Source organism: Pelodiscus sinensis, chromosome 2 (genome assembly GCF_052426305.1).
Source record: "Pelodiscus sinensis isolate ZL-2025 chromosome 2, ASM5242630v1, whole genome shotgun sequence".
NCBI lineage: Eukaryota > Metazoa > Chordata > Testudines > Trionychidae > Pelodiscus > Pelodiscus sinensis.
The window spans coordinates 232114380-232140677 of NC_143053.1; the positions used below are offsets into that span (position 1 = coordinate 232114380).

At 38.7% G+C, this 26298-nt stretch overlaps 1 protein-coding gene across 10 annotated transcripts in view; it reads right to left on the reverse strand.

The window, feature by feature from the left end:
* Nucleotides 1-26298, reverse strand: part of ARHGAP12 (Rho GTPase activating protein 12) — a 142446-nt gene that overhangs the window by 29359 nt on the left and 86789 nt on the right. For 7 of the 10 annotated variants that reach the window (XM_075922649.2, XM_075922650.2, XM_075922658.2 and 4 more), the window contains 5 exons: nt 19188-19313; nt 15384-15458; nt 9868-9929; nt 4990-5071; nt 1367-1489 (listed from right to left, as the gene is read on the reverse strand). In XM_075922649.2, coding sequence (XP_075778764.1) covers nt 1367-1489; nt 4990-5071; nt 9868-9929; nt 15384-15458; nt 19188-19313 — 468 coding nt within the window. The remainder of the gene's footprint in view (nt 1-1366; nt 1490-4989; nt 5072-9867; nt 9930-15383; nt 15459-19187; nt 19314-26298) is intronic. The other 3 variants (XM_075922653.2, XM_075922657.2, XM_075922652.2) reach the window with 1 other exon arrangement.

Below are 26298 nucleotides of genomic sequence, written 5' to 3' on the forward strand. Positions count from 1 at the left end.
GCCTAAAAGCCTGTCTCAGATAAGGGCCTCATTGTGGTTAAGTGCCACAAATGGAACAAAAGGATGATTACTCAGCTTACAACAGTTGGCAGTGGACAAAGCTTTTGGTACCCAACAGTTAATAACCAGAGTGTCATTCAGCAACTAAAAGTCTAAATTTCTTTAAGAATCAGTTCAGATTCTGAAAAAATGTATAAAAAAATCAGGAACAATGGATGGTAAATATGTATGAGCAGCCTAGGTCTAACATTTCATGCACATTTTGACTGACAATGGAAAGGAGTTTATATCAGTTTAATAGTGATAGAAATGTAGCCGTGTTGCTTTTAAATTTTCCTATTGCAAAACCTACCAAAGCAATGATCATCAAAAGTGATTTCCATAAGTGAGATGTTCGCAGCCATATCGAATCTCAAGTAGCCTGACTATGTTTAAGTTAATAGCCCCTTTCCTCTAAAGGAATTAAAGATGACTGCACCACTATATCATCAAAATTATTTTTTTGGAATATTTCAGTCCATCAAAACATGCTGAAAATAGATTTTCAAGTTTTGCACTTGAGCTTTAACTTTTTTTAAAAAAACTGATAATGTTGCAGAATTGAAGACAGCTTAAACAAGCCAATTACTACCCCTTACAACAATCTTGGTAGCTCAACAGTAACATATTCGTCTATAAATATTTGATTTTCTAAGAATACAGCATTTCCATATCCATACTATTCCAAGGAAGGTTGCCTTATTGTGTGTAAACTGGTATGGTGTTTTGTATCAGTTTTCTACATGCTGTGCAGAAAAACATCCTTGACATTTTTCTCTTATTTCAGCTGCATTATATGTCCCATAATGCACAAAGTGTCATAGCAGGTATGTAACCATTAGCTATTTCATTTACAACTAAAATTGACAGATTTCAAACAGACCATTCAATCAAATGCATAAAAATATCCTCCAAACATCCTATATTAGTTGCATTGTTAGAAAGAATTAGACATATGCCCTAAAAGCTGTTAATATACTATTATCATGCTCTCCATTAGTCAGGTACTAATGGTTCTAGTGACTAGAAAAATGTGGATTAGAATTTCATGCCAATGAAGTGGTTTATCTTTGTATTTAGTTCCATTAGTGTGATTACAGGATTACCGGAATACACCTGATAATGTTTTAATTTATACAACCGTGATGCATTAAAAAAAAACTCTACAAAAAGCTCCCAGAAGATGAAAAGAAAACATGAAGCACAAGTATTACTTCAACTCAGTTAGCAATTCTTGGTGAAATGGGGTATCTTTCAAATTTATTTTAAGATACTGATAGTGAATAAAATAGTATGGTGGCAAGAGGCATGTAACAAGAACACATACAGTGATAGCTGAAACAGGATCACAGTTTACATAGGTGACAGCAGGCCGACCACTGAGAGCATTTTTCCAAGAAGAAAACAGCGAGAGCAGGAGCTCAGGAATTAAGCCCCACTGGCAAAATGACTTGGTGAGAAAAAGGAAGAAAAATGATGAAGTCACAAAGCAATGCACAAGAATAAAAGCAGACATATCAATCACTATGCAAACACTAAACAAATCTTTTCAACTAGGTGATGGTGACACTAAGCTTGTGTCTTAAATAGGATTCAAGTGAATCTTAAACATGACTGTACAACATGTGCTCAAATATTCTTATGGGTTATTTCTGAAGCATAAGAGTTTACAAGCAGTAGTTTTTAAAATATTGTATTACTTTTTCACTCTATAGGGATAGCAGAAAAGTGTATAAATACACACATACATATACACATACACACAGAGAAACATAGTCTTTGAAAACAGATACTCTCTTGATAACTTAAATGCTTGTCTATACTGATAGCATTGTATAAAGGTACTACCTACAAATATTTTACCATATAGTGGTCGATATATGTACTTGTAACTTAAATTAGATCCTGAAAGGATATAGATTGAAACGCTCTGATCCTGCAACATCTGTGGTCCTGTTGGACCATAGATGTTGCGGAACCAGATAGACCCTAGACCAGAGAGGACCAATCACACAGGTTCAGAATAGCTGGGAGTGGAGCCAATCTGGTGGGCTGGTAGGGAGCCTGGCTAGTGGGGCTTGCGGCCCATGATGCTGGGAGCAGAGCTTGGCAAGCAGGCCAGGGGCAGCATGCTGGTCAGGGCAGTGGCCAGGAGGAGAACCCGAGGAAAACCAGAGGCCTGACCAACCCCGGTCTCTCAGGTCCCAAGGGTGCAGTACCAAGGAGGTCCAGCCCGTAAAAGTTAATTTTTCATTAACTTTTGTATTTGTATCATGATTTTGTATTTGCTTACATGATATAACATGTACTGTCTGTATTCGTTTAATTTTTATGCTGAAACTTTTCCACAGTTCACCAACCTTTTAACTGTGCATTCATAAACATTACACTCATTTGTAAAACTGTCTGAATGCTTTTTTTCCCCCTTTTAAAAAAGTTTTATTGTTTGTATTATTGGGGTCTTTTCTGATCCATGTCAAATTGGGTTTAACTGACTATTAAAGACTAATCAGCTCTCTCAACAGAACTAGAATTGAATGAATGGCTTTATTTGCTTACATATTAACAGTTGCATCAAAGTCAGTGTTTAAGGCCACAGAAGATAATATATCATCAGGTCTGGCCTCCTGTATGTTGTAGGCTACCACACTACCACCCAAACACTAAACATAATACAATAATAAATACGTCCCACAGAAGAATAGTTGTGTGTCACAGTAAAGGACAAGTGCACCAGTGCCTAAGGCACCTGGGGCATAGGCGATGGATGAACACTCAGCTAGAGAAGGCAAGCCCCAGCCCTGTCCCTTCTGCAACCTGCCCACCCTTTTTCTCCCACTGGAGCTAACTTTGGTTCACAGAGGTTAGCTCCCACCCAAGCCACTGCCTCCAACCCCCTTAGTTTGCCCTCCTCCCAGGTGATGCAGCAGTTCCAGCTTTCCCAGCTGGAAGTCTAGGCAGCTACATCACAGCCACAAACTTCCCAGTTGGCAGAAGCTGGAGCAGTTTTAGGAGGGCAATGCCTTCCCTTGCCTGCAATACCTGCTGCCCATGTCTCTGGGATTGGGGTGAGGTGGAATAATTGGGATATATGTAGATAATCCTGGTAAGTGACCCACATGCTGCAGAGGAAGCCAAAAAACCTGCAAAATCACTGCCCATTTGATTCAAGGGAAAATTCCTTCCTCATGTCATGCTTGATCAGTTAAATCGTTAGCAAGTGAACCATCCAGCCAAGCATCCGAAAGAGATTGCTCAGTGTCACCTCAGACCCATAACCCTCCCAGTTCAGTATCCCAGCTCCAGCCAGAGATTCTATGAATTGATTTGGAAGATTACAGGATTACCAGATATGTTATACACCTTCAGCTACAGAAAACTTTAAAACTATCAGAGGAAACCAACAACAGCAATGTGCTTTAAAAGGGGAGGAGTCCTCTTTATACAGGCATCAGAACATCAGAATTCTTATGATCATATGTAGTCGAATATGCGTTTTTATCAAGTGAGTTGTGAAATTAAGCTAATTAATCCAGTCAGCAATAAAAAGGGGAAAAAATAAAGTTTGTATCCTTGTCAAATCTAATCACTACACTAATTCCAGCATTTAGCATTTCCACTTCCATGCTCACCTTTCCAGATGCTCCAATATTTCTTTAATATGCCATGTTATTGAATCCATGTTAAAAAAAAATCACATGCGCTTCACAGAAAAACATTTAAGTATTTATATGTAATTGATTTTTTCCTTTATAAAAAAAATATATTACTTATAAGCATGTCTTCTACCCAATGTTAGAATGACTACAGATGCATGAGTTACTTAACATTTGTTTCCTTTATCCTTTTAGGAGTTTCAAGTTCACTATGCATCCTCAACTATGCTTCCACCCCCCTATGCACACCCTCTTGCCTGTTTTCTATTCTATTTCTGTTATTCTGCAAACATCTCCTTAGATTACTAGATCCACTACCTGTCATATCCCAATATGATTAACATTTCCTCAAAATGACAAGATTTCAGATATTTGAAATGAAAACAGTCCTACAGGAAAACTGTTAATAACAATTTGCTTCTTATACAGTGTGTGAAACAGCAGATGGTCAATCAAGCAGAGAAAGTTCTAGAGAGAATGTGCTAGTGTAATAGCACATCCTAGTCAAATATAGCTGCTAGAGTTTAGAATATCAATGTATATTCATTAAGTTTAAATAGGACTAGATACATATTTTAAATAAGAACTTTATTGATCATGTATAAAATCTAATTTGGAAAGAAAATGGATAGCAAGACATTTTTGAGATGCAGCTGGATATATACATAATCATTTCAACAACAAGAGTTACTCAATTTTGGTTGGATATAAATCTGAAGAGCTTTCAAGTCTTAGGACACCATTAACAACCCTTGTTAATTCAATTCCTCAGTGTAATAAATTGAGCTAAATCCTTTATGATTTCATTTTATATGTTTATTTCAAACTTACCTCAAAGTGTGAAAAAATCTCTTCAAGCTACTAACTAATCCATGAACCAAAACACACACACAAAACAGACCCAATTCAGAAATGCATTGGTGACATTATTTGACTGAGTATCAATGACATTATTTGGCCTCAAGTATCTTCCGCAATGTGCTCTCTTTTGATTTAATTCTGACAAACTTGAAGACAACTGAAAACCCTTTCTGATTTTCTAAATTAGTAGTGGTAAGAATAAATCACAAGATTTTCTGTAACATAAAAACAAGTACATTTGGTTTTTTCTTACCCCGTCATCACTACTGACAGCTACTTACCTTAAACTATTTTCACCTCTGTCACCTTCCTTGTTTCATCTGAATGATGTGTGCACCTTTTTTATTTACATTCTACAGATAATAGCTGGACTTTATTTTGCTTAATCTGATCCACATTTAAATAAAGCAAGAAGATAAGGTGAAGTGCTTACCCAACTAGTTCCAGATCCTTGGGTTTTAGTAAACAATAACGATGAACCTTGTAATACTGCCCACGATGACATCCAGTTCTTCCTGCAATTAAAATTCTGACATTTATATGTTTGTAGATAAAGTGAAACTACCTCACTTTATCCATCACTGCTACAATGCTGAACTGAATGTTAGCAAAGTTAACTAAATACATACTCAGTGATACTACTATTATATTTGTGATGGGGAACTTGTTTTTTTTAATAGCTCCAAGCTGGCCTTCAAAGTGTAAATCAAACAGAGAACTCCTTAGTAGCTGAAGCTACCAGTTTCACTGGAAGAAACAGTGTATAATTATGACCTCAAAGATGCTAATTTGGCATGCCCAAGCTGCAAAATATTAGGTTGTGTCAAAGCATTGCATAATCATGAAACTGACTGATCACAGTACTTCATGCCTATACAATATACAAGTGTACCACATTTGATAGAATATACTAATTCTGTGTTTGGATTGAAAGAATGTATTGCGTTTACAATTCAGACAAATACAAGTCTGTTAGTTACCATTTCTGAACACCCATGAGGTGACAAATCCTGAGTAGTCCTGTCTTCTAGTCTTATTGCCTAAGTATGAAATAATAAATAACGTAGAAAGATAGGATGGTCATACTGCTTCTATTTAAGTAGAAGTTGAATAATCTAAATGGCTATCCTAAACCTAGCTGTATGATTTTTCATGGGTTTGTTTGGAACAAAAAATAAAATATTGAATGTGAGTCTAACCAAGACACTAACATTCAGAATACTCTACATTTTAAAATTAGAGTAAAGGAAAAGCTGATCTGAGGTAAATAAAAAATATTTTTACATTAATACAACATTTAAAACAAAAATAGGTAGAATTACAAAAGTTGTCTCATAACATCAGCCTGCCCATACTACAACATGCATATTTATTCCTTTTTATAATGTAAGTGGGCATCTGTGGCACTAAGCAAGGACTCACAGAAATTGGAGAAGACAACCATTACCAAGGCCAGAGGTAAGATGGAGCCAGTACTCTGTGGTATATCATACCAATACTGCTTTGGTGGCCTACTGGTTTCTTTAATATTTCTGCTTTCATTTTTTAAAAACGTTTAGTTTATAACTCTTCATATATATACACAAAATAATTGTGTAAAACAGAAGTATTCTCAACAAACGCTTTAGTGTTACCGATGCCACAGATGGATAAATTACTACTTTTAGAGCAGGCCTACCCTACAGTTGAGATTAGTGCACAGAGATCAATCAGCCAACAGCTGATTTAGCTGGTCTAGTAAAGACCAGCTTAATCAACCAGAGATCACTCTCCAATTGACCCCTATGCTTAACCCAGGCAAATGGGGTAAAGTAAGTTAACAGGAAAATTTCTCCCATTGAGTCACCATGGTGTAGATCACCCCCCATAAAAGTACGTTGACTCCAGCTACCGTTACTCACCTTATGTTGCATACCTTAGACTTCCTGAAGTAGTGTAGACATAGCCTAATTAATGTGAACTGCCTCACTCCTCTCAACTCCAACACTTAACTATTTCACAGCTAATCAATTTCATCCAACTTCAAACTAGCACTCCAACATAAAACCTTAGCAGATTGCACTCATATGCCTTTAGAGCACTGGTCCCCAATTCGGTGCCCACGGGTGCCATGGCGCCCGCCAGGGCATTTATGTGCACCTGCCTAGTGACCAGTGCTGGCTCGAGCCATTCTTGTGCTCTGGGCACCTGGCGCATGTGCGGTCCCTGCCCCGGGTGCACGGCGCATGCGCGGTGCCACCCCCGGCGCCCAGCAGCCCCAAAAGATTGGGGACCACTGCTTTAGAGCTATCAACAAATGAATACATGCTGGATCATTTAAGGTTATGTTTTAGAATGTAAATCTGATGACTGAGTATCTACTGCTTTTGAGTATCTATTGGAGATGGAAATTAAAGCCTTATGGAACAGTAGAGTGAGTTACTGACGGCTGCATGCAACAAGAAAGTGGAAATGCTAAATGCTCGGGTCTTTCCCTTTTAAGATATCCATCTCTTTAAGGTTTTGAGCAGATGCTGTCAATCTTCAATGCCACAAAATGTAGTTTTTGTTCATTAATTTCCTATGTATTTTTAAAGCATTTTGATGGACTTCAGTGAACAACTCCACAGCCAGGAATAACAAGAATTGTACCTGCTTGGGAATCAGAGGGAGAAAACTGATTTTCCAACACTCCTCCTGTGCTGACCCACCTGAAAATTGTGAGAAGCTATGGTATGCCTCCGTAACGTCTGTGTGTCTAACATTTTATCACCATTTAAAAAGTTAAGTACAACAAAAGCAGCCCTCTGTTTAGCAGTGACAGCATAACCTGTCAGCCAGAGGGAACTTTACTAAAGGAGTCACTTCCCTATGTGCACCAGGGCCTCTCATGGACTTCTAGACCTTGGATACAGCCAGATGCAGTTGCAGCAGATGGGGTGCATGTGCTTGTATTATACCAACAGATCTGTTTTTCCTCTCCATTCCCTGACATAATGAGGCATATTTAAACTTCAAACATTCCAATGCAAGACAGTTACAAGAGTGATGGCTACTATGTTGGCCAGCATAAAGGATTAAACCAATGACGGCCATAACTAAGAGCCTTTACAACTTATGCTCAAGAGTGACGGTCTTGAGCTGTCACAAACTCATTCTCCGTAGATTTGTTACAAAATGTGACAACACATTGACCAAGTAAGTTACACAAGAAGTTACACAAGTTACACAAAATGTGTGATAAATGACAAACATGCATTTAATGATTCACACAATTTTCCAATCACATTTAAAGTACAAAATCTACTTTTAAAGTGGTCTAATCACTGTGAGAGTCACACATAACCATTCCAATCCCCCACAGATAAGCAGCGGGATTTGTACTTCTTGACCTTTAAAGGTCAGGTTTACACTACATCAACTGGTCGATCTAAGCTATACAATTTGAGTTACTAGTAGCATAACTCAAATTAATGTAATTTAAATCTATTTATTGTATGATCCACACTGCACTGGGTCAATAGAAACTCTCCAGCTGACTCCCCTTAATCATCTCATTCTGGTGGAGTAGTGAAGTCAACAGGAGAGTGAGAAGCAGTCAATTTAGTAGGTACTACTAAATTGACACCCACTGGATTGACTGGAGCACCATCAATCCATCCTGTAGTGGAGACAAGCCCTCAGATACCTTACTACTAGAGCTACAGGAGTAATTTCTAATACCTCCATAGATCTGCTATTGGGGAGGACTTACCACTTTCCCAGTGGGTTATACAACTGGTTACTAAACAGCAGTAAATTGTTAATGATCAGGAATTCTGGAATCTATCCATAGCTCTGGGAAATGAATCTAGTTTTATAATGATTAGAGAGAAAATAACCAAAACAGGATTAGGTATCTTGAAAGTCAGAGTAGTACAGAAGATAAGATTGGGACTTCTCAGAGATCTAAGTTTTGTATTGGCAAGGATATTGTAAAAGAACTCTCTAATTTAAACAAACCAATTAGGGTGGGTGAATATCTGGCAGTTCTTCATTAACCGTCTTCTAGATTGGGGTTGAGGACTGTTGTCAATAAGGGTAGTGAATTGCACAGAAATTTACACTGTATTTAGAAACAGTGAGGTTTGAACTCCTATCTTCTCTTTTCCGGCTGAGGAAGCTTTCCTCTAGGCTATTATGATTAATTTGTTGTTAAATTACAGCTTGCCTTGGTGCACATTTTTCAGTATGGCTAAACAAATTATAAAATGCTTTTTGGATTAATGCTTCAAATATGAAACTGATACTTGAGGAATCAATAAAGGCAAAACAATGTGGCACAACAAAAGACATGTCCTAGAGATACTCTCGATTTCTTGCAAAAGGGGTACAAAGAAACATGAGACAATATAGTTGAAAAAAAAATGCTATAAGTGGTAATATTCTAAACATTCTTTTTGGATTATTTCATTTTTCAAACCATGAAAAATTCAAATAGTGCCATTTCAATGATATGTCTACAAAATAAATGGATTTTCTTCACACAGCGCACAGTCAACCTATGGAACTCCTTGCCAGAGGAGGTTGTGAAGACCAGGACTTTATCTAGTTCTTTCTTGAACCCTGATAAATTCATGAAGGTTAGGTCCATCAATACTTATTAGGTGGGATGGGTAGGAATAGTGTCCCTAGTCTCATCAGAGGCTGGAAATGGATGATAGGAGAGGGATCACTTGTTGACTACCTGCTCTGTTCACTCCCTCTGGGGCATCTGGCATTGGCCATTGTTCGAAGACATGATACTGGGCTAGATGGACCTTTGGTCTGATCCAGTATGGCCATTCTTATGTTCATGCTCTTAATTAAATTGCCAATGCCACACGTGATTAATAGCTTTCATCAGCATACTCCTTAATCAGTTTAATTGGAATTTGGAAATGCATAATTACAACAAAAACTAATTAGGTGAACTTGTGATTCAATTAATTGATGCAGCCTCAGATATCAAACCTAAATTAAATATGAATGTGCACTTTCAACTTAAAGCAAGATCTTATTCAAAACCCTGATATGCCATAATCTGTCTTGCCAGAAGTCTAGGACCTTTTAGTCTACCAAAAGAATCTCATGTTTAGTTTTGGGATAGGAAAATTGTCCCAAAGAGAAACTGAGGCAAATTTATGCAGAAGTGTTACAAATTCTATCCACAATAAAGAGGTGATAAAAACAGATTAAAAGTCCTGCTGTGAAAAAAATCCCAATATTTTCCAATGCATATTTACTTTGATAAATAGTAACACATAGAACTAGAAAAAAAGAACAAAGAAGATAAAATTAAGTGTAGACTTACCGAACTTTTTTCCCATTTTCTGTAATTTTTGTTACATTTAATAATCCATACTTCTCTTGACCCTGTAGGATGGTATAAGACATTACATGTATGAACAAGGGTCTCTATATTTCTATTAATTATTGCATTGACAATAAGAAATATTTTCACTGATATGACACTTGCAGAAGTTATATTATGTTTAAATATAATATAATTATACCAACTCTCAGGGTGGTTAAACACTGGAATAAATTGCGTAGGGAGGTTGTGGAATCTCCACTGGAGATATTTAACAGCAGTTTGGATAGATGTCTATCAGGGATGATCTAGACAGTGGTTGGTCCTGCTGTGAGGGCAGGGGACTGGATTTGATCTTTCGAGGTCCCTTCCAGTTCTAGTTTTCTGTGATTCTATATGCATAGTGCTGAAAACAAGTTGACAATGGAAAGTTCTTTACCATTCAATAAGTGAGAAGCTGACCCTATTCAGGGTGCCATGTGCTCTGCTGCAAACTACTTTGACAATATGGTGCATCAGATTGAAAATTCATTTTAAATTAAGGTTTGTAAATGAAGGTAGCTCTAACACACTGATGACATAATGATGGCCTCTCAAAGTGATTGGGCTAATCACTATATTTTAGAGAGTTTGTCTGTTTGATCAAGAACTCTTCCCAAACGGTAAGAGCTAAGACCACTAAATTCAGTATACAGTTTCCTCTTATCATAACTTAAAGCAGCATAAGGGTTTGGTTGTACTAGGAAAATGGACCGCGCCAGGAATAGGATTCCTTTTAATAAAAATCAAACAGAAAAGAGAGAATCACCAAATCAAGTACAGTCCTGTACTCAAAAGGAAACAACAAAATGTTTTTTAAGTACATTAGAAGCAGGAAACCTGCTAAAAAGCTTTTGGGTCCCCTAGATGATCGAGCTATAAAAGGAGCAATCAAGGACGATAAAGCCATTGCGGAGAAACTAAATGATTTCTTTGCTTCAGTCTTCACGGCTGAGGACGTAGGGGAGATTCCTGAATCTGCACCGTCCTTTGTGGGTGATGAATCTGAGGAACTGTCCCGGATTGAAGTGTCATTAGAGGAGGTTTTGGAACAAATAGAAAAACTTAATGTTAACAAATCTCCGGGACCGGATGGCATTCATCCTGGGTTCTAAAAGAACTCAAATGGGAAATTGCTGAGCTATTATCTGTGGTTTGTAACCTATCCTTTAAATCGGCTTCCGTACCTAATGAGTGGAAGGTAGCCAACATGACACCAATATTTAAAAAGGGCTCTAGAGGCGATCCTGGCAATTACAGACCGGTAAGCCTAACTTCAGTACCGAGCAAATTAGTCGAAACAATAGTAAAGAATAAAATTGTGAAGCATGTAGAAGAACATAATTTGTTAGACAAAAGTCAACATGGCTTCTGTAAAGGGAAATCCTGTCTTACTAATCTGTTAGAGTTCTTTGAAGGGGTTAACAAACATGCGGACAAGGGGAATCCAGTTGATATAGTATAGTAGTGACAAGGTCCCTCACCAAAGGCTCTTGTGTAAATTACATGGCCATGGGATAAGAGGGAAGGTCCTTTCTTGGATTGAGAACTGGTTAAAAGACAGGAAACAAAGGGTAGGAATAAATGGTAAATTTTCAGATTGGAGAGGGGTAACTAGTGGTGTACCCCAAGGCTCAGTCCTGGGACCAATCCTTTTCAACTTATTCATAAATGATCTGGAGAAAGGGGTAAGCAGTGAGGTAGTAAAGTTTGCAGATGATACCAAACTGTTTAGGATAGTCAAGATAGAAGCAGACTGTGAGGGACTCCAAGAAGATCTCACCAAACTGAGTGATTGGGCAACAAAATGGCAAATGAAATTTAATGTGGATAAGTGTAAAGTAATGCACATTGGGAAAAACAACCCCAACTATACGTACAGTATGATGGGGGCTAATTTGGCTACGACAAATCAGGAAAGAGGTCTTGGAGTTATCGTGGACAGTTCTCTGAAAACTTCCACATAGAGTGCAGCGGCAGTCAAAAAGGCAAATAGGATGCTAGGAATTATTAGGAAAGGGATAGAAAATAAGACCCAGAATATCTTACTGCCCCTGTATAAAACTATGGTACGCCCACATCTTGAATACTGTGTACAGATGTGGCCTCCTCACCTCAAAAAAGATATTTTGGCCTTGGAAAGGGTTCAGAAAAGGGCAACTAAAATGATTAGGGGTTTGGAACGGGTCCCATATGAGGAGAGGCTAAAGAGACTGGGACTTTTCAGTTTAGAAAAGAGGAGACTGAGGGGGGATATGATAGAGGTCTATAAAATCATGAGTGGTGTGGAGAGGGCTGATAAAGAAAAGTTATTTATTAGTTCCCATAATAGAAGAACTAGAGGACACCAAATGAAATTAATGGGTAGCAGGTTTAAAACTAATAAAAGAAAGTTGTTCTTCACACAGCGTGTAGTCAACCTGTGGAACTCCTTGCCAGAGGAGGCTGTGAAGGCTAGGACTATAATAGAGTTTAAAGAGAAGCTGGATAAATTCATGGAGGTTAGGTCCATAAAAGGCTATTAGCCAGGGGATAAAATGGTGTCCTTGGCCTCTGTCAGAGGCTGGAGAGGGATGGCAGGAGACAAATCGCTTGATCATTGTCTTCGGTCCACCCTCTCTGGGGCACCTGGTGCTGGCCACTGTCGGCAGACAGGATACTGGGCTAGATGGACCTTTGGTCTGACCCAGTACGGCCGTTCTTATGTTCTTATGTCCTCAAAATTGACACAACTGAACAAATGTTGAAAGAGACTGAACCAAAATGAACCAAAAAAAGGATGAACCTGGAATAGGATTGCTTCTCAATAAAGCTTTCAGAAAAGAGCTAATACAGAGACATTTAGAGTAGTGTTCTGTTTTTCCACAGCTAAATCAATGCTTAACGTTTGAAAACTAGAAGACAATGTTATTGGAAGCCAAATTGAATACAGTCTCTTTTTCCTAAAAAACACAGCAAATAGGAGTCTATGGGAATGATGAAAAAAAATACACTCGATGGAATTCTCATTTTTAAAAAATTACTAAAATTCACTGCATAAATACATTATTTTTGAAAAATACAATAATTTCAAGAAGCATGTAATTTTTCTTTTATTTACAAAAAAACTGAGTTAAAGACCCGAGCAGCATCAAGTAAAATCTGCTAGCTGAAGATAAGTCAGCCTTAAAGATTAAAACTATGAATAGCTTTGCTATGCTCTGTGAATTAAAGCCCAAGAAATTAATTGGTCAGCACGGGTGTAAAGGCTGATTGACCACCCCATACAACAAAAAAGTGGTTTGTAGTTACCAGGGGATTAAATATTTCCCGATGTTATGAAGCATTAAGAACATATATAGCCAGGGGTCTCAAAATCCCAGTCTGAGCAGTTGCACAATCTAGCCCAGGAGTCTTGGCGGGGAGGAGAAAAGGGAGGAGGGATGGCCATTCCCATCCCCCAAAGTCCACCTCTTCTCACTATTGCCCTGTTCACCCCATGTACCCTTCCCTCAAGGATGCAGCTTTTGGAATTACCAGGCCTGGTATAGGGAGCAGGCAGAGCTTGCCATCCTCATTGCTCCCCCGGTGGCAGGAGCTGCAGGGAAGCAGAGTGCACTTGGCAGGCACATTTGCTCCATTGCGCTCTGCTTCCCCGTAGCTCCTGTCACTACAGGTAGCATGGGGTGGCCTGACTACCGCTTTTGCCCCGCACCAGGTCCCCCCCCCCAATAATCCATGGAGCCACATCTTCAGGAGACAGGGTGCCATGGGAGTGAGAAGGCAGAGTGGTGGTGTGAACAGGCAGGGCTTGAGTAACTGACAGTCCCACCTCCGGCAGGTTGAGTTTAAGACCCCATATACGGGCATATTTAGCAAATTATTGGATAAAAGGAAATTTTATATTTGTTCTGTTTCAGACTTGCAGAATAAAGTAATAAATATACATTCTGCTACTTCCTCCTTTCATGTATGTAGTTTATTTGTGGCCATGTCAGTTGCAGGATATTAGACAGACAAGATGGGTGAGGTAATAGCTTGTATTGGACCCACTTCTGTTGGCTTCAAACCACACCCAGTTCTTCCATAAACTCCAGGAAAAGAATCTCAGTGTTACAGCAAAATGCAAAGTGTAGTAAAAGTAGATGTAAGGGATAATTCAAGATATGGAGGCCTGTAAATACCTCTGCAGTCAGAATACAAAAAAGGGATTTAGTGGGTTACAAAACATTATAATAAGGCATAAATCCACAGCCTCTGTTCAATTCATTATTTTTAAATGTCTAGCAGAGGAATGAATTTAAGATCCTATGCTTGTCCTTTTTAAGTGTTGTGAAGGTTTTCTTGGGGGAAGAAAACTGATAGGTCAGATATACATGACTGCTTTGTGAAAAACATTCATCCATAGGTTACAGGGTATTTTGTCTTTTATCATTTGCCATATCTTTAGAGAGCACAGTGGTTGTCTGGCTTCACTCACAGTGTTATTGGGAGCATTTACTTTACTAGGTGAGCTAAAACACAGAATTCATATACCACTGGTTCTCAACCAGATGTATGTGTACCTCTGGATATATACTACTTGTGGTGTCCAAGAAGTTAATCCTGGTGTGGGAACGTTCAAGGGAGAGTTTAAAAGGATGGATGGTGGTTTGAAGTTGTGGCTGAAATCTATGAGAGAATTTAAGCTACATATTCAGAGTATGAAAATATCACCAATGACATTTTAATGGATGTTTAATGGATATTTTTAATAAAAAAATGGTTCAATGAAAAATTTCAGGACTGTTTGGGAAGTAGCATTTTCTTTGTAGTGTGCCCTTTGCTATCTGAAAAAATCATGATGACCATCTGCATCATCTGCACTCTCCATGCAAACCTTAAAGCTTCAATACTAATAAAAAGAAGAGAATGCACACTACTGTCTTCCATTAGGCTCCCATAATTTCTCTTTCGCAAGATACCAATGGTAACAGGAAGATCAGAAATAACAGTTGTAATTATTACAGTTTACTAGCAATTGCCAAGTACTTCATGGCTTTGATCTGTCAAAGTCAGCTAAACAAAAGTAGTGGAGATTTCTCTTTGAAAGTAATTTACTCTACAATCAAGTGCTAACTAAACACTTTGGGAAAAAAATCAGCTGAAAGAAAATCTTTCTATCCCTCTCATGGACATTATGAAGGTATTATTGTTTGAATAACCTATAAGTATGTTACAAATCTCAAACAGCAGGCATAAGAGATACTGAAACCTATTTTAAGGGAAAAACCATGCAACATTTGCTTTTCCCACATTTATTGGACAGTCTAAATCCTAATGCAGGTAATTTTTAACGTTGTTTCAGAAGCATTTGCAAGCCAACAGATGAAATTCTGTAACTTTTTTTTAATCACCATTACTTTGTGTAAAATCACAAGCAGACATGCTGTTTTACACTATCTAGTACACCTGTTGCCTAGCATCTGCATGTCTGTTGTGAGAACTTGTATACTGACTGTGGCTTGATGCTTTGGCGACGAAGGAGAGGACTCATTTTCCAGACAGTTGGGCTTTGAAGCAGCTGAATATTCCTACAAGAAAAATAAATGCAAGCAGTTATTATCTTTCCTACAATAATATTCTAAATATTGTCAGTCCTGGAAAGAATAATCATAGATTTTACAATCTCAGTTCTGAACCATGAACAGTATACTAAAGTATTGATCTCATGTGTTTACTCAGCAGGAGCTCCTACAAGATTTACAGAATCCATACAGAGTTAATGTGCACCTGTTCACTGAAAAGGAATAGTAACACCATTTTCACTATTCTGTATGGCTACGTCTACACTGGCCGCCTATTACAAAATAGGCATGCTAATGTAGAACTTGGGAAAAGGCAAATGTGCAGGGGATTTAAATATCCCCCGCGACATTTGCATTTTCATGGCCGCCGCTTTTTTCCGGCTTGGAGATAAGCCGGAGAAAAGCGTCCAGACTGGCGCGATCCTCCGGAATAAAGCCCTATTCCGGAGGATCTCTTATTCCTACTTGCAAAGAATAAGACCCCCTTTGGTGGGTCTTCCCTAGATCTGCTAAATCGACCACAGTGCATCAACAGGGCTTGTAGACGTTAGAGTTTTATGTTGTTTTTTTTAGTGCAGTTACATAACCAAAAAAAAAAAAAAATCTACATTTGTATGTTATTGCTTTCATGATAAATTTGCATTACACTGTTTATATGAAAATACTATTTATCATTTTATCGTGAAAATATTTGTACTAAAAAATATAAAGTGAGATCCATACACTCTGTATTCATTGTTAATAGAAATCAATATATTTTAAAAAGTAGAAAAATATCAAAAGTGTTTAATAAATTTGCATTGGTATTCTATTTAACAGTGTAATTAATCATGATTAGTTTGTAATGATTATTTTTTAGTTAACTGCAATTAATCAACATCCCTATTAAAAACCAAAAGGAAAAATACAGGAAATGGAAGGAGAGGCATGTCATTAAAGAAACACATAAGGGAATAACATGAGCATCTACAGACAAGCCAAGGCATAGAATGAGTTCCAGCTGGCAAGACCAAAGGAAGGAGGTTCTTGAAACATGTCAGAAAAAAGAAAGGTCAAGGATGGTGTAAGTCAGCAGCCCAATCAAGAAGGTGAACTGGTAGCACACAATGTTAAGAAGGCAGGAGGTATGCTTCAGCCTTCTCACAAAAAATAATGATTGGACAATTAGCTAAGTTGCCATAGACAATAAAAGGGAAGGGAGGCAAATCAGGGTATGTAAAGAATGCATCAGAGATGTTCTGACCAATATGAGAGAATTCAAATCAGCAGGGCTGGCTGCTAGTCACTCAACTACTAAAGGAATTAGTTCAATAAATCTCAGACACACTGGCAATATTTGCAAACTCATGGATGAAAGAAAAGGTCTCAAAAGCCTTAAGAGGCGGTAATATAGTGCCTGTCTTTACAGAGGGGAAAAAGGAGGAGCTGAGAAACTACAGATCAGTTAGCCTGACTTGACTACCTGGGAAACTAATAAAGCAACGTTTAAAACATTTAATTTGCAAGTGTCTGAAGGCATACTAACTGACAACCAGCATGGCTTTACCAAGAACAAATCATGCCAAACCATCTTGATTTTCTCCTTTGACAGATTTGGTGTCTAGGGAGAATGCTAGAAACTGGTTTGGTGGTTAGGGAGAATGCAGTGGACACAGTATTCCTAGACTTCAGCAAGGCTTTTGACACAGACCCACATGACAATGTTATAAGTAAAATGGAAAAATGTAGGCTTAGAGGAACTACCATTAGTTAGATGCATAATTGGCTAAACAACTACAAATAAAGAGTAACTATGAATGAAATTATGTCAAGACTGGAGGAAGGTCTCAAGTGAGGTTCCACAGAGATCTGTTCTGGATTCAGTGTTGTTTAAAATCTTTATTAATGACCTGAATGTAGAAAGAAAGAATACTGATCAAATTTCCAGAGAATACAAAGCTGGGGAGGGAAGGGAGTTGCCAACATTCTGGAGGATAGAGACAAGATTCAGAGGGATCTTGATAAATTGGAGAACTAGGCTATAAAGACTAGGGATGTAAAAAAGAGTAGCTGAATAGTTGACTACCCAATAAGCCTAGCTTACTGGGTAGTCAAGTCAACTACAGGCAGTCCCCGAGTTACGCAGATCTGACTTATGTCGCATCCGCAGTTATGAACGGGGCTTTTCTCGCCCCTGAGGACTGGAGCGGCGGGATGCCCAGATGCGCTGCAGTCCCGCCGCTCCCATCCTCCGGGGCAAGAAAAGCTGCTCCCCGTCTCTCTGGTCTGCAGGGAGACCGGGAGCAAAGCCGCGGAGCACGCCTACAGCAGGAAAGCCCGGGCACGCCTGGGCTGTCCCGCTGCGGGCGTGCTCCACGGCTTTGCTCCCCATCTCCCTGGTCAGCAGACCAGGGAGACGGAGCAAAGCTGTGGAGGACGCGGGCAGTCCCGCCACCTGCGTCTCCCTGGTCTGCTGGGGGGGGGGGGGGGTCAGCTAGTGCCCCCCTCCTCTCCCAGCAGACCAGGCTTTTCTTGCCTACGCCTGGGGTAGAGCAGCTGGGGCGCTGCTGGGTTGGTCCCGCAGCGCCGCTCCTCGGCGCTACTGTACCAACCCGGCAGCACCCCAGCTGCTCTGCCCCAGGCGTCCTGATTCAGCCGCTGCTGGTCAGTTTCAGCAGCGGTTGAATCAGGACGCCTGGGGTAGAGCAGCTGGGGTGCTGCCGGGTTGGTACAGTAGCGCCGAGGAGCGGCGCTGCGGGACCAACCCAGCAGCGCCCCAGCTGCTCTACCCCAGGCGTCCCCAAGTCAGCCGCTGCTGAAACTGACCAGGGGCTGACTACAGGAAGCCCGAGGCAGAGTTGCTCTGCCCCGGGCTTCCTTGAATGAGCCGCTGATCAGTTTCAGCAGCAGCTGACTTGGGGACGCCTGGGTTTCTTAAGTTGAATCCGTATGTAAGTCAGAACTGGCGTCCAGATTCAGCCGCTATTGAAACTGATCAGTTTCAGCAGCGGCTGACGCCAGTTCCGACTTACATACAGATTCAACTTAAGAACAAACGTGCAGTCCCTATCTTGTACGTAACCCGGAGACTGCCTGTACTCGCATTCCTCCTCCCCGCCCCCGCTGCCTCTATATAAATATATATCTTTATATATTTAAATGTGTGCTCACTGAAAATTTCAGCAGATACAGGTTTACACAAGTAAATACATTTTAACATCCCTAGCCATGTATGCGCCTATTATTACCGGGACAGTGAAACACAAACATTTGAAAAAGAAAAGGTTATGTTTGCACTTCAACTGTGTTGTGTTATAATACCATCTCTCTGCTGCTGACAGTTCAAGCCTTCCGATTGCTGATACCAAGCATTTTACATAACTGATAATACATTGCTAATTACCCATTTTTAACCAAAATACACGTGATTTCTAATTAGAGACAAGAGAATGGTTTTGAACAGCCAAAGCATAAATTAACATCATTTAAATTCATCAACCAATCAAATGAAGGTTTATGGAAATAGTTCAGAAGAAAAACAGTCCAATACAGATAAAAAATAAACTACTCTATTTAAAAAATATGAAGATACCAGTTTATCAAACTATCATTGATTTCACCGTTTACACACATACGGCATGGTACATAGTTTAGGAAAATTTGCCAATAATGATTCCTTCAGAAATTAGTCTGAATAAGCATTTCGCAAACCAGACAATATCCAAAATTCTAATTCACTTTTTAACTCATTCCTACCTTATCATTGGTGTCCAACACAATCGTGCTGTGTCTCCACTTTGTTAAAACTATTGGTTCTTGAAGCCTCCTGTCCAGACTCCTACTCTTAATTATTTCTCTTTGCTGCTGTGGTGAAGAATTATACTAAAGAGGAGAAAAATCAAACTATCAACAGGGTCAAATTCATACTAACATAAAACCCAGATAATTCATATGTGTATTTTCCAATAGCACATTTTTTCATATCGCTGAATTCAGCCATGAAACTGCAAACAGCCTTTTTCAAAACCTAGATGCAATTGCAAACTGTCATCCAAGTATTGATTTCTAGTCCCAAATTCTTACTGCCTACAACTCTAGCCATCAAGAACCACCACCAAAGCAGTGTTTTCAGCCACTCTTCAAAGTGGAATTAACATTGCGTTTTGACCTTTACTCTTCGCATTGGGAAGTATTAAGAGCACTACAAACACAGTTGTATAAAATGGGTGTGTCATGTTACTGTATTATAATACCTCTAGATCAAGAGCTATGATAAGGTCTGAGTGTGTAGCATTTGGCCAAAAGGATGGTTCATGTGGGAAAAAAGGAGATACTACAGGGTGAGTCTGTTACAGCAATTTCTAGCAATTCAATAACTTTCTGATGTAAGTAGTATTTATGCTACAGTTAGCCACAAAGATAACTACTTAAGAGTAATAAACTGCTATTTAATTTAATATTCTGACAATATCCAAAGATGCATAATTTAGAGAAAGGCACAAAGACTGTAAGTAGGGCCATTTGTATTCTGTATAATACTAGCCCTACATTTTGCAGCAAGCGTATCATCTCTGGCACAGTGGTATTAATTTATCAAGTGCATAGGAATTCATGCAGCATCCAAGTTAATTTAGAAAGCATTCCAAACAAAGCTTTTTATTGAATAGCAAATAAGAATGGTATGACATTTTAACAATAAAAAAAAAATCTAGACTGGAATTTTTTTCTGGGGCAATTTCAAAATAGAAGAATCTGCCCTTTGGAAGACGCTGGTTGACTGAGATTGCACTTTGATTCAACTAGAGACTATAAACCATTTGGTAGGGCATCTGACAGACACAGGGCACCAGAGATTTATTAAAAAGTAAAAAGGGGATGATGACACTAACCTCATTTGTCAAGTACTTTAAGACCTACCAACAAAAAGTGCTAGGAATTATTATTCTCAGTTTTGCCACTTACTCATCATGGTGACAATTTGGCAAATCCCAACCTCTTAACGCTTCAGTTTTTCCTTGTGTAAAATGGGAATAATGCATACTGATATTTAGAAAGCACTTTTGAGTTCTACTAATTCATTACATTTGCCAAACTTCTTAACACCCTGAGTTGCACCACACTTCAATAAAGAGCCAACATAGCTACTGTCATGGTATATACCATGTTAATAATACCAGCTTTTTATTTTATTGTATACAGGGCTCATATTACAAAAAATAAAGTTTGGTAACTTTGTCTATAGACAGATTTACAAGTGTCCTGTACTAGTAAAGATTATTTCACATCTGAAAACGCAGAGCCACATTTATTTGCTATATGTTTAGTAGACTCATGCTTGTATGACAAATGTAACAAGTACAGAAGTGCATGTGGCTCTCATTTTGTTCTTAGGTCAAATCAGAGCTGGATGGTCAGACATGTACTCTTTCAAATGCGTTTTTCATCCATGTGCACTGGAATGCATCTCATCTTTGGTTACTTCCTTACTAGAGAAATACTTTGAAAATATCTGGACGGCAGAAGCACTCCTACAGTTCACAGGGTATTATTAGTACAGTATTACCTACAAACCTTGCCCATATCACAACTAAAAACTAAATTGTTTGCTAAGGGACCATGTTACAGTTAACTCAACTTCTAGGATTCAAATAATGGTCTCAAAACCAGTTAAAGCAATTTAAATATATACAAAGGCTAGAAACATAGAATCCTAAGGCTGGAAGAGACCTGGTGAGGTCAAGTCCAGCCCCCTGCCTGAAGCAAGACCAACCCTAACTAAAATCATATCCAGGGCTTTGTCAAGCCAGGACTTAAAAACCTTTAGGGATGGAGATTCCACCACCTCCCTAGTTAACCCATTCTAGTACTTCACCACCCTCCTAGTGAAATAGTTTTTCCTAATATCCAACCTAGACCTCCTCCACTGTAACTTGAGATCACTGAAGTCTATCAAATCCCCCTCACTCTTTTTTCTGCAGACTAAACAAGCCCAAATCCCTCAGCCTCTCCTCGTAGGTCACGTGCTCCAGCCCTCACTGGGCCCTCGCCAATGCTTTCACATCCTAGGTAACATAGCAGCTACCGATTTCTGCTACAGAAAAATGGGATTACTACTTATTTTAATAATATTAGCCAGCATCACTGAATATACTGCAGTCTGCATATGCTTTTATTTTATTTTAATGTGCTTTTTAAAATACTATTCGGTGCTCTGAATTCCACTGAAATACAAATTAAATATTACTTCAAAGCACGTTACATTTGTAAAATATTAAAGGCCTAACTGTGCATGATCTTTAGTCTCTGGTACCATCACAAAACCATGAGGAGACTTTACTTGCAAGGTAATTAAAAAAAAAACAAAAAAACCCAAACGGGTTTCAAATGTTTCTGCCAAAAAAGCAGAAGATAAACAGAGTTCAGGTATGAAGGATTGATGGAAGCCTTGTTAAAATTCAGTGACAATAAGCAGTGCTTCTTAGCAGCTTAAATACTTTACACTGCTAATGTAAACAGTGTTAATATACTCTGTAAATTTTCTGAGGGTACATTTGCTATTTTTCTATTTTCCCACATTGCATGTGTCAAATAAACATCTTTACACTTGAATGTTTAATTTCCTCTTCATTGCACAATATCTCAAAAGTAGTGGAAACAATAAAATGAGAATATAGCTGGTATATTTCTAGGCTAGAGATAAAACCACAACTTTAAATGTACAGGAAAATAGTATTTACTTTAACACTTACGGCTGTCCAGTCTCATTTTTCTAAACCTACTAACAGTAGTAACCGTCTCCTGTATGATGTGATTTCAGGCAGGATTCTTTATCAATACTGAATAACAGTGCTGCCTTAAGAAGTCATTTGACATAGTTTAAGCATTTCAGAAAGTTTGTTAATTTCTTCTCTAGGAGAGTAAATGGCTGGCTTTTTTTTAATAGTACTCTAGCATATATTGTTTACATAGTAGTAGCCCAGTAATGTAATCTTTTACATTAATTCCACCAAATGTATTAACATTCTTTTTCTGTTGTCAATACAGTTATGCTTCTCCACCTAACCTATGAACATCAAAATAAAGACAATGGATTTCAAGATGACAAACTTCTGTAAACTTAGGGAGCAGGTAGGTAAGATCCCATGGGAAACTAGTCTAAGAGGAAGAACAAGTGAAAACAGTTGGCAGTTTTTCAAAGAGATAATAAGGGCACAAGAGCAAACTATACCACATCATAGAAGTGACAGGAAGTATGGCAACAGACCACACTAGCTTAACTAGTAGATTTTCAAATATCTATTTATTATTATTATACAATTAAGTCGTACAACAGGAGGAAACCAAGTCAAATTACAAAGGATGAATATCAATATCACAAGTGTAAGTGGGGACAAAATTAGAAAGGCTAAGGCAAAAAATGAAATCAAACTAGCTAGAAACATAAAGGGTTAACAAGATATATTCTACAAATATATTAGAAACAAGAGGAAGAGCAAGGACATGGTACATGTATTACTCAGTGAAGAGAGGAAAATAACAGAAAATGGGGAAATGGCACAGGAGCTTAATAACTTCTTTGTTTCAGTTTTCACCAAGAAGATTGGTGGAAATTGGATATCTAACACAGTGAATGCCAGTGAAAATGAGGAAGGATCAGAACGTAATATAGGAAAAGAACAAGTTAAAAATTACTTAGACAAGTTAGATGTCTTCAAGTTATCAAGACCTGATGAAATGCATCCTACAATACCCATAGATGTCTCTTCAGTCAACTCCGAGTCATTAGTGATTAATCTTTGAAAAGTCATGGAAGATGGGAGAGATTTGAGATCACTGGAAAAGGGAAAATGTAGTGCTAATTTATAAAAAGGGAAAATAAGGAAACCCCAGGAAATTACAGACCAGTGAGCTTAACTTCTGTACCAGGAAAGATAATGGAGCAAATAATTAAGAAATTCATTTGCAAACATCTAGACGATAGTAAGGTGATAAGTAACATCATGGATTTGTCAAGAACAAATCACATCAAACCAACCTAAAAGCTTTCTTTGATAGAGCAAGCACTGTGGATGGCAGAGGTGGAGGTAGGTAGGTGTGGTAGATATGGTATATCTAAAATTTAGTAAGGCTTTTGATACAGTCTTGCATGACCTTTCCATTAAAAAACAAGGGAAATACAACACAGATGAAGGTATTATAAGGTGAGTGTGTAACCGGTTGGAAAACTTCCCAGAGAATAGCTATCAGTGGTTCAAAGTCATGTGGGAAGGGCATAACAATGGGGTCCTGCAATGATAATTTCTGCTTCTGTTCAATATCTTCATCTGTGATTTAGAAAATGGCACAGAGAGTATGATTATAAAGTTTGTGGATGATACCAAGCTGGGAGAGCTTGCAAGTGCTTCGCAGGATAGATTTGTAATTCAAAGTGATCTAGTTTCTATGTTTTGTCTATCTGAAGTAAACAGGATGAAATTCAGTAATGACAAAAGTACTCCACTTAGGAAAGAACAGAACTGGACACAAGGCTTCAGTTGAAGCCTCATCAGCATAGTTCAGAGCAGAAGAATTACTTCTCATAACTTACTTAAAACACTCTTCACAGGCCTCAACTAGAAATGTAAAATTCCATTTAATTGGCTAACAAAGAACAAGTAATATTAACAACTGGATAACTGATTAAAGAGCGGTGAGCAGGGGGCCCACTCCACTGCTGGGCTGGAGACCCTCCTACCCCTGCAGGCAGATGTATATTTACCATTTCTTGCGCTCACTCTCTCATATCCTTATTCTCAAGTAGAAAGATTTACCTATGTTGCTTGGGTCCTTAGCTCAAATAAGTTTTGTTTTTCTTCATTTAAATCATTTTTCTGGTTGGGAATGAAGGGTTCATTATGCACGCTGCCCCGGGAAGAGAGGGCAACTCCAGCCCTCTCTCACCACAGCGGATTGGAGCCAGGTGAGACGCCTCCATCCTTGGCCTCTGCAGCTATAGCAGGCACAGCCAAGGGAGGGCTGCATGTACCCACACTGCGGGAACAAATACACAAACGCTCCGAAATACATAGTACATAGCTGTCCCTTTCTCCAACTCTGCCCCCTTCTGGCTCAATGGGGTTATAAATGTCCCAGGTCCCAACTATGGCCCTTTGCTGCTCTCCCTGTGGTCATTCTATAGTGTAACACCTTCCTGCCAGGCCCCTCTCTTTCCATTTTGTGAGAAAATCAAATTTCATGCAAATTCTGTTGTCCTGGCACTACCAAACCCTGACCTTGTTTCAGTTATGATAAGAAGCAGCTGCAGACCAAATTTGGTGCCCCCTAGAAACGGCCCCCAGTTCTCTGAGCTCACCAGGTGCTGGGGAGCCATCCGGTATGGCGAAGCAAAATGCCGCTGGCAAGATGGCACCAGCTGATGGGAGCCTGATGTGGCCAAAAAGCCAACCTGAGGTTCTTTTTTAAAGGGGCAGCATTCTTCCCCCACCCCTCCCCCAACCAAACGCAGATGGAGCTTTTTTCTCCCCTCCACTTCCCCCCCAGCTCTTTGCACTATATGCACAACTATTTTGGCTCTTTGCCTGTGAAGGGTTGGCCACCCATGCAATAAGGCATTAAAAAATTAGATCCTTTTCATGTGACCATGCTATGTGTGGTGGGGGAAGGAGAGATTGATGCAACAATAAATTCCTCACAAAAGGAAGACTATAACCTAGTTTTTATGGTCAAAACATTCATACTTTTAGACATTCAAAATATCAAAAACTATGTGTTAGCTAAATGTTTAAAGATTACAGTGATGGAACGATCTAAGGCTATGTCTAATGTACAGATTTTTCCTTCATTCTTGTTTCACATTTTATAATTTTCTCTTTTTGCTTTCTTTGACCTCAAGCTAATTTAAGAAACAGGTTTTTTTTTATTTTAATTTGCTTCATTTTAGAGATAAGTGACTGGAGCTGGACTAGATACATCAATCAGTTGTCTGATTCTGTATGATAATTATGTTCCTGCACCAGTGTGCAATGACAGACTGGGAATGCATACTGGAAATATAGGTTTGTTAGTCTCAGTATCCCTTTGACTTCTACTGATTGCACTGCATTTTTTCCCCAAGTTATTTATTCAGTATTTTGAACTGAGACAAAAAGAAACACTGAAACAATTTCTTAGAAGCTAGAACGTGTCACTCAGACTCTACACTTTTTCCTTTATAAATTGTGCATGGTGTTTTCATGATTACAACTAAGTTGTAATCTCATGATTACAACTAAGTATTTTAACATTTTTATCTTATCTGGATTTTAAGCAATGCAACACTTTTCCCTATATATTTTCTTTCCCATGACAGCTTTAAGATCCTGAAGTCGGTGTATGGCAGAGGAGTGTTTATGGCAGAGCAGCCTCAAAATGGCTTGGATATACCCACACTGGACAGATTAATTATGGAAGAGAAAACAAAGCTATTTAAGATAGTCACAAAACTGTCACAAAAATAAGAACATATGTATTTTAAGTATACTTTGTTTGAATTTCATTTAAAATGTAATTCTTGAGCTAGGACAACTAAAATCTTCCTATCAGCAGAATCTATGTGGGATACAGGAAACTATTTTCAAAATATTTTTTGAAGAAGAAAAAATTTTGCTCATAATAAAGGGCTCTATTCAGTACATTCATCTGTTGTAGTATCGCAGGATAGGTCACACACTGATAAAGATTTTTGGCAGTTGTCAAAGCAACTCATAAGAACATAAGAACGGCCGTACTAGGTCAGACAAAAGGTCCTTCTAGCCCAGTAGCCTGTCTGCCGACAGTGGCCAATACCAGGTGCCCCAGAGAGGGTGGACCGAAGACAATGATCAAGCGA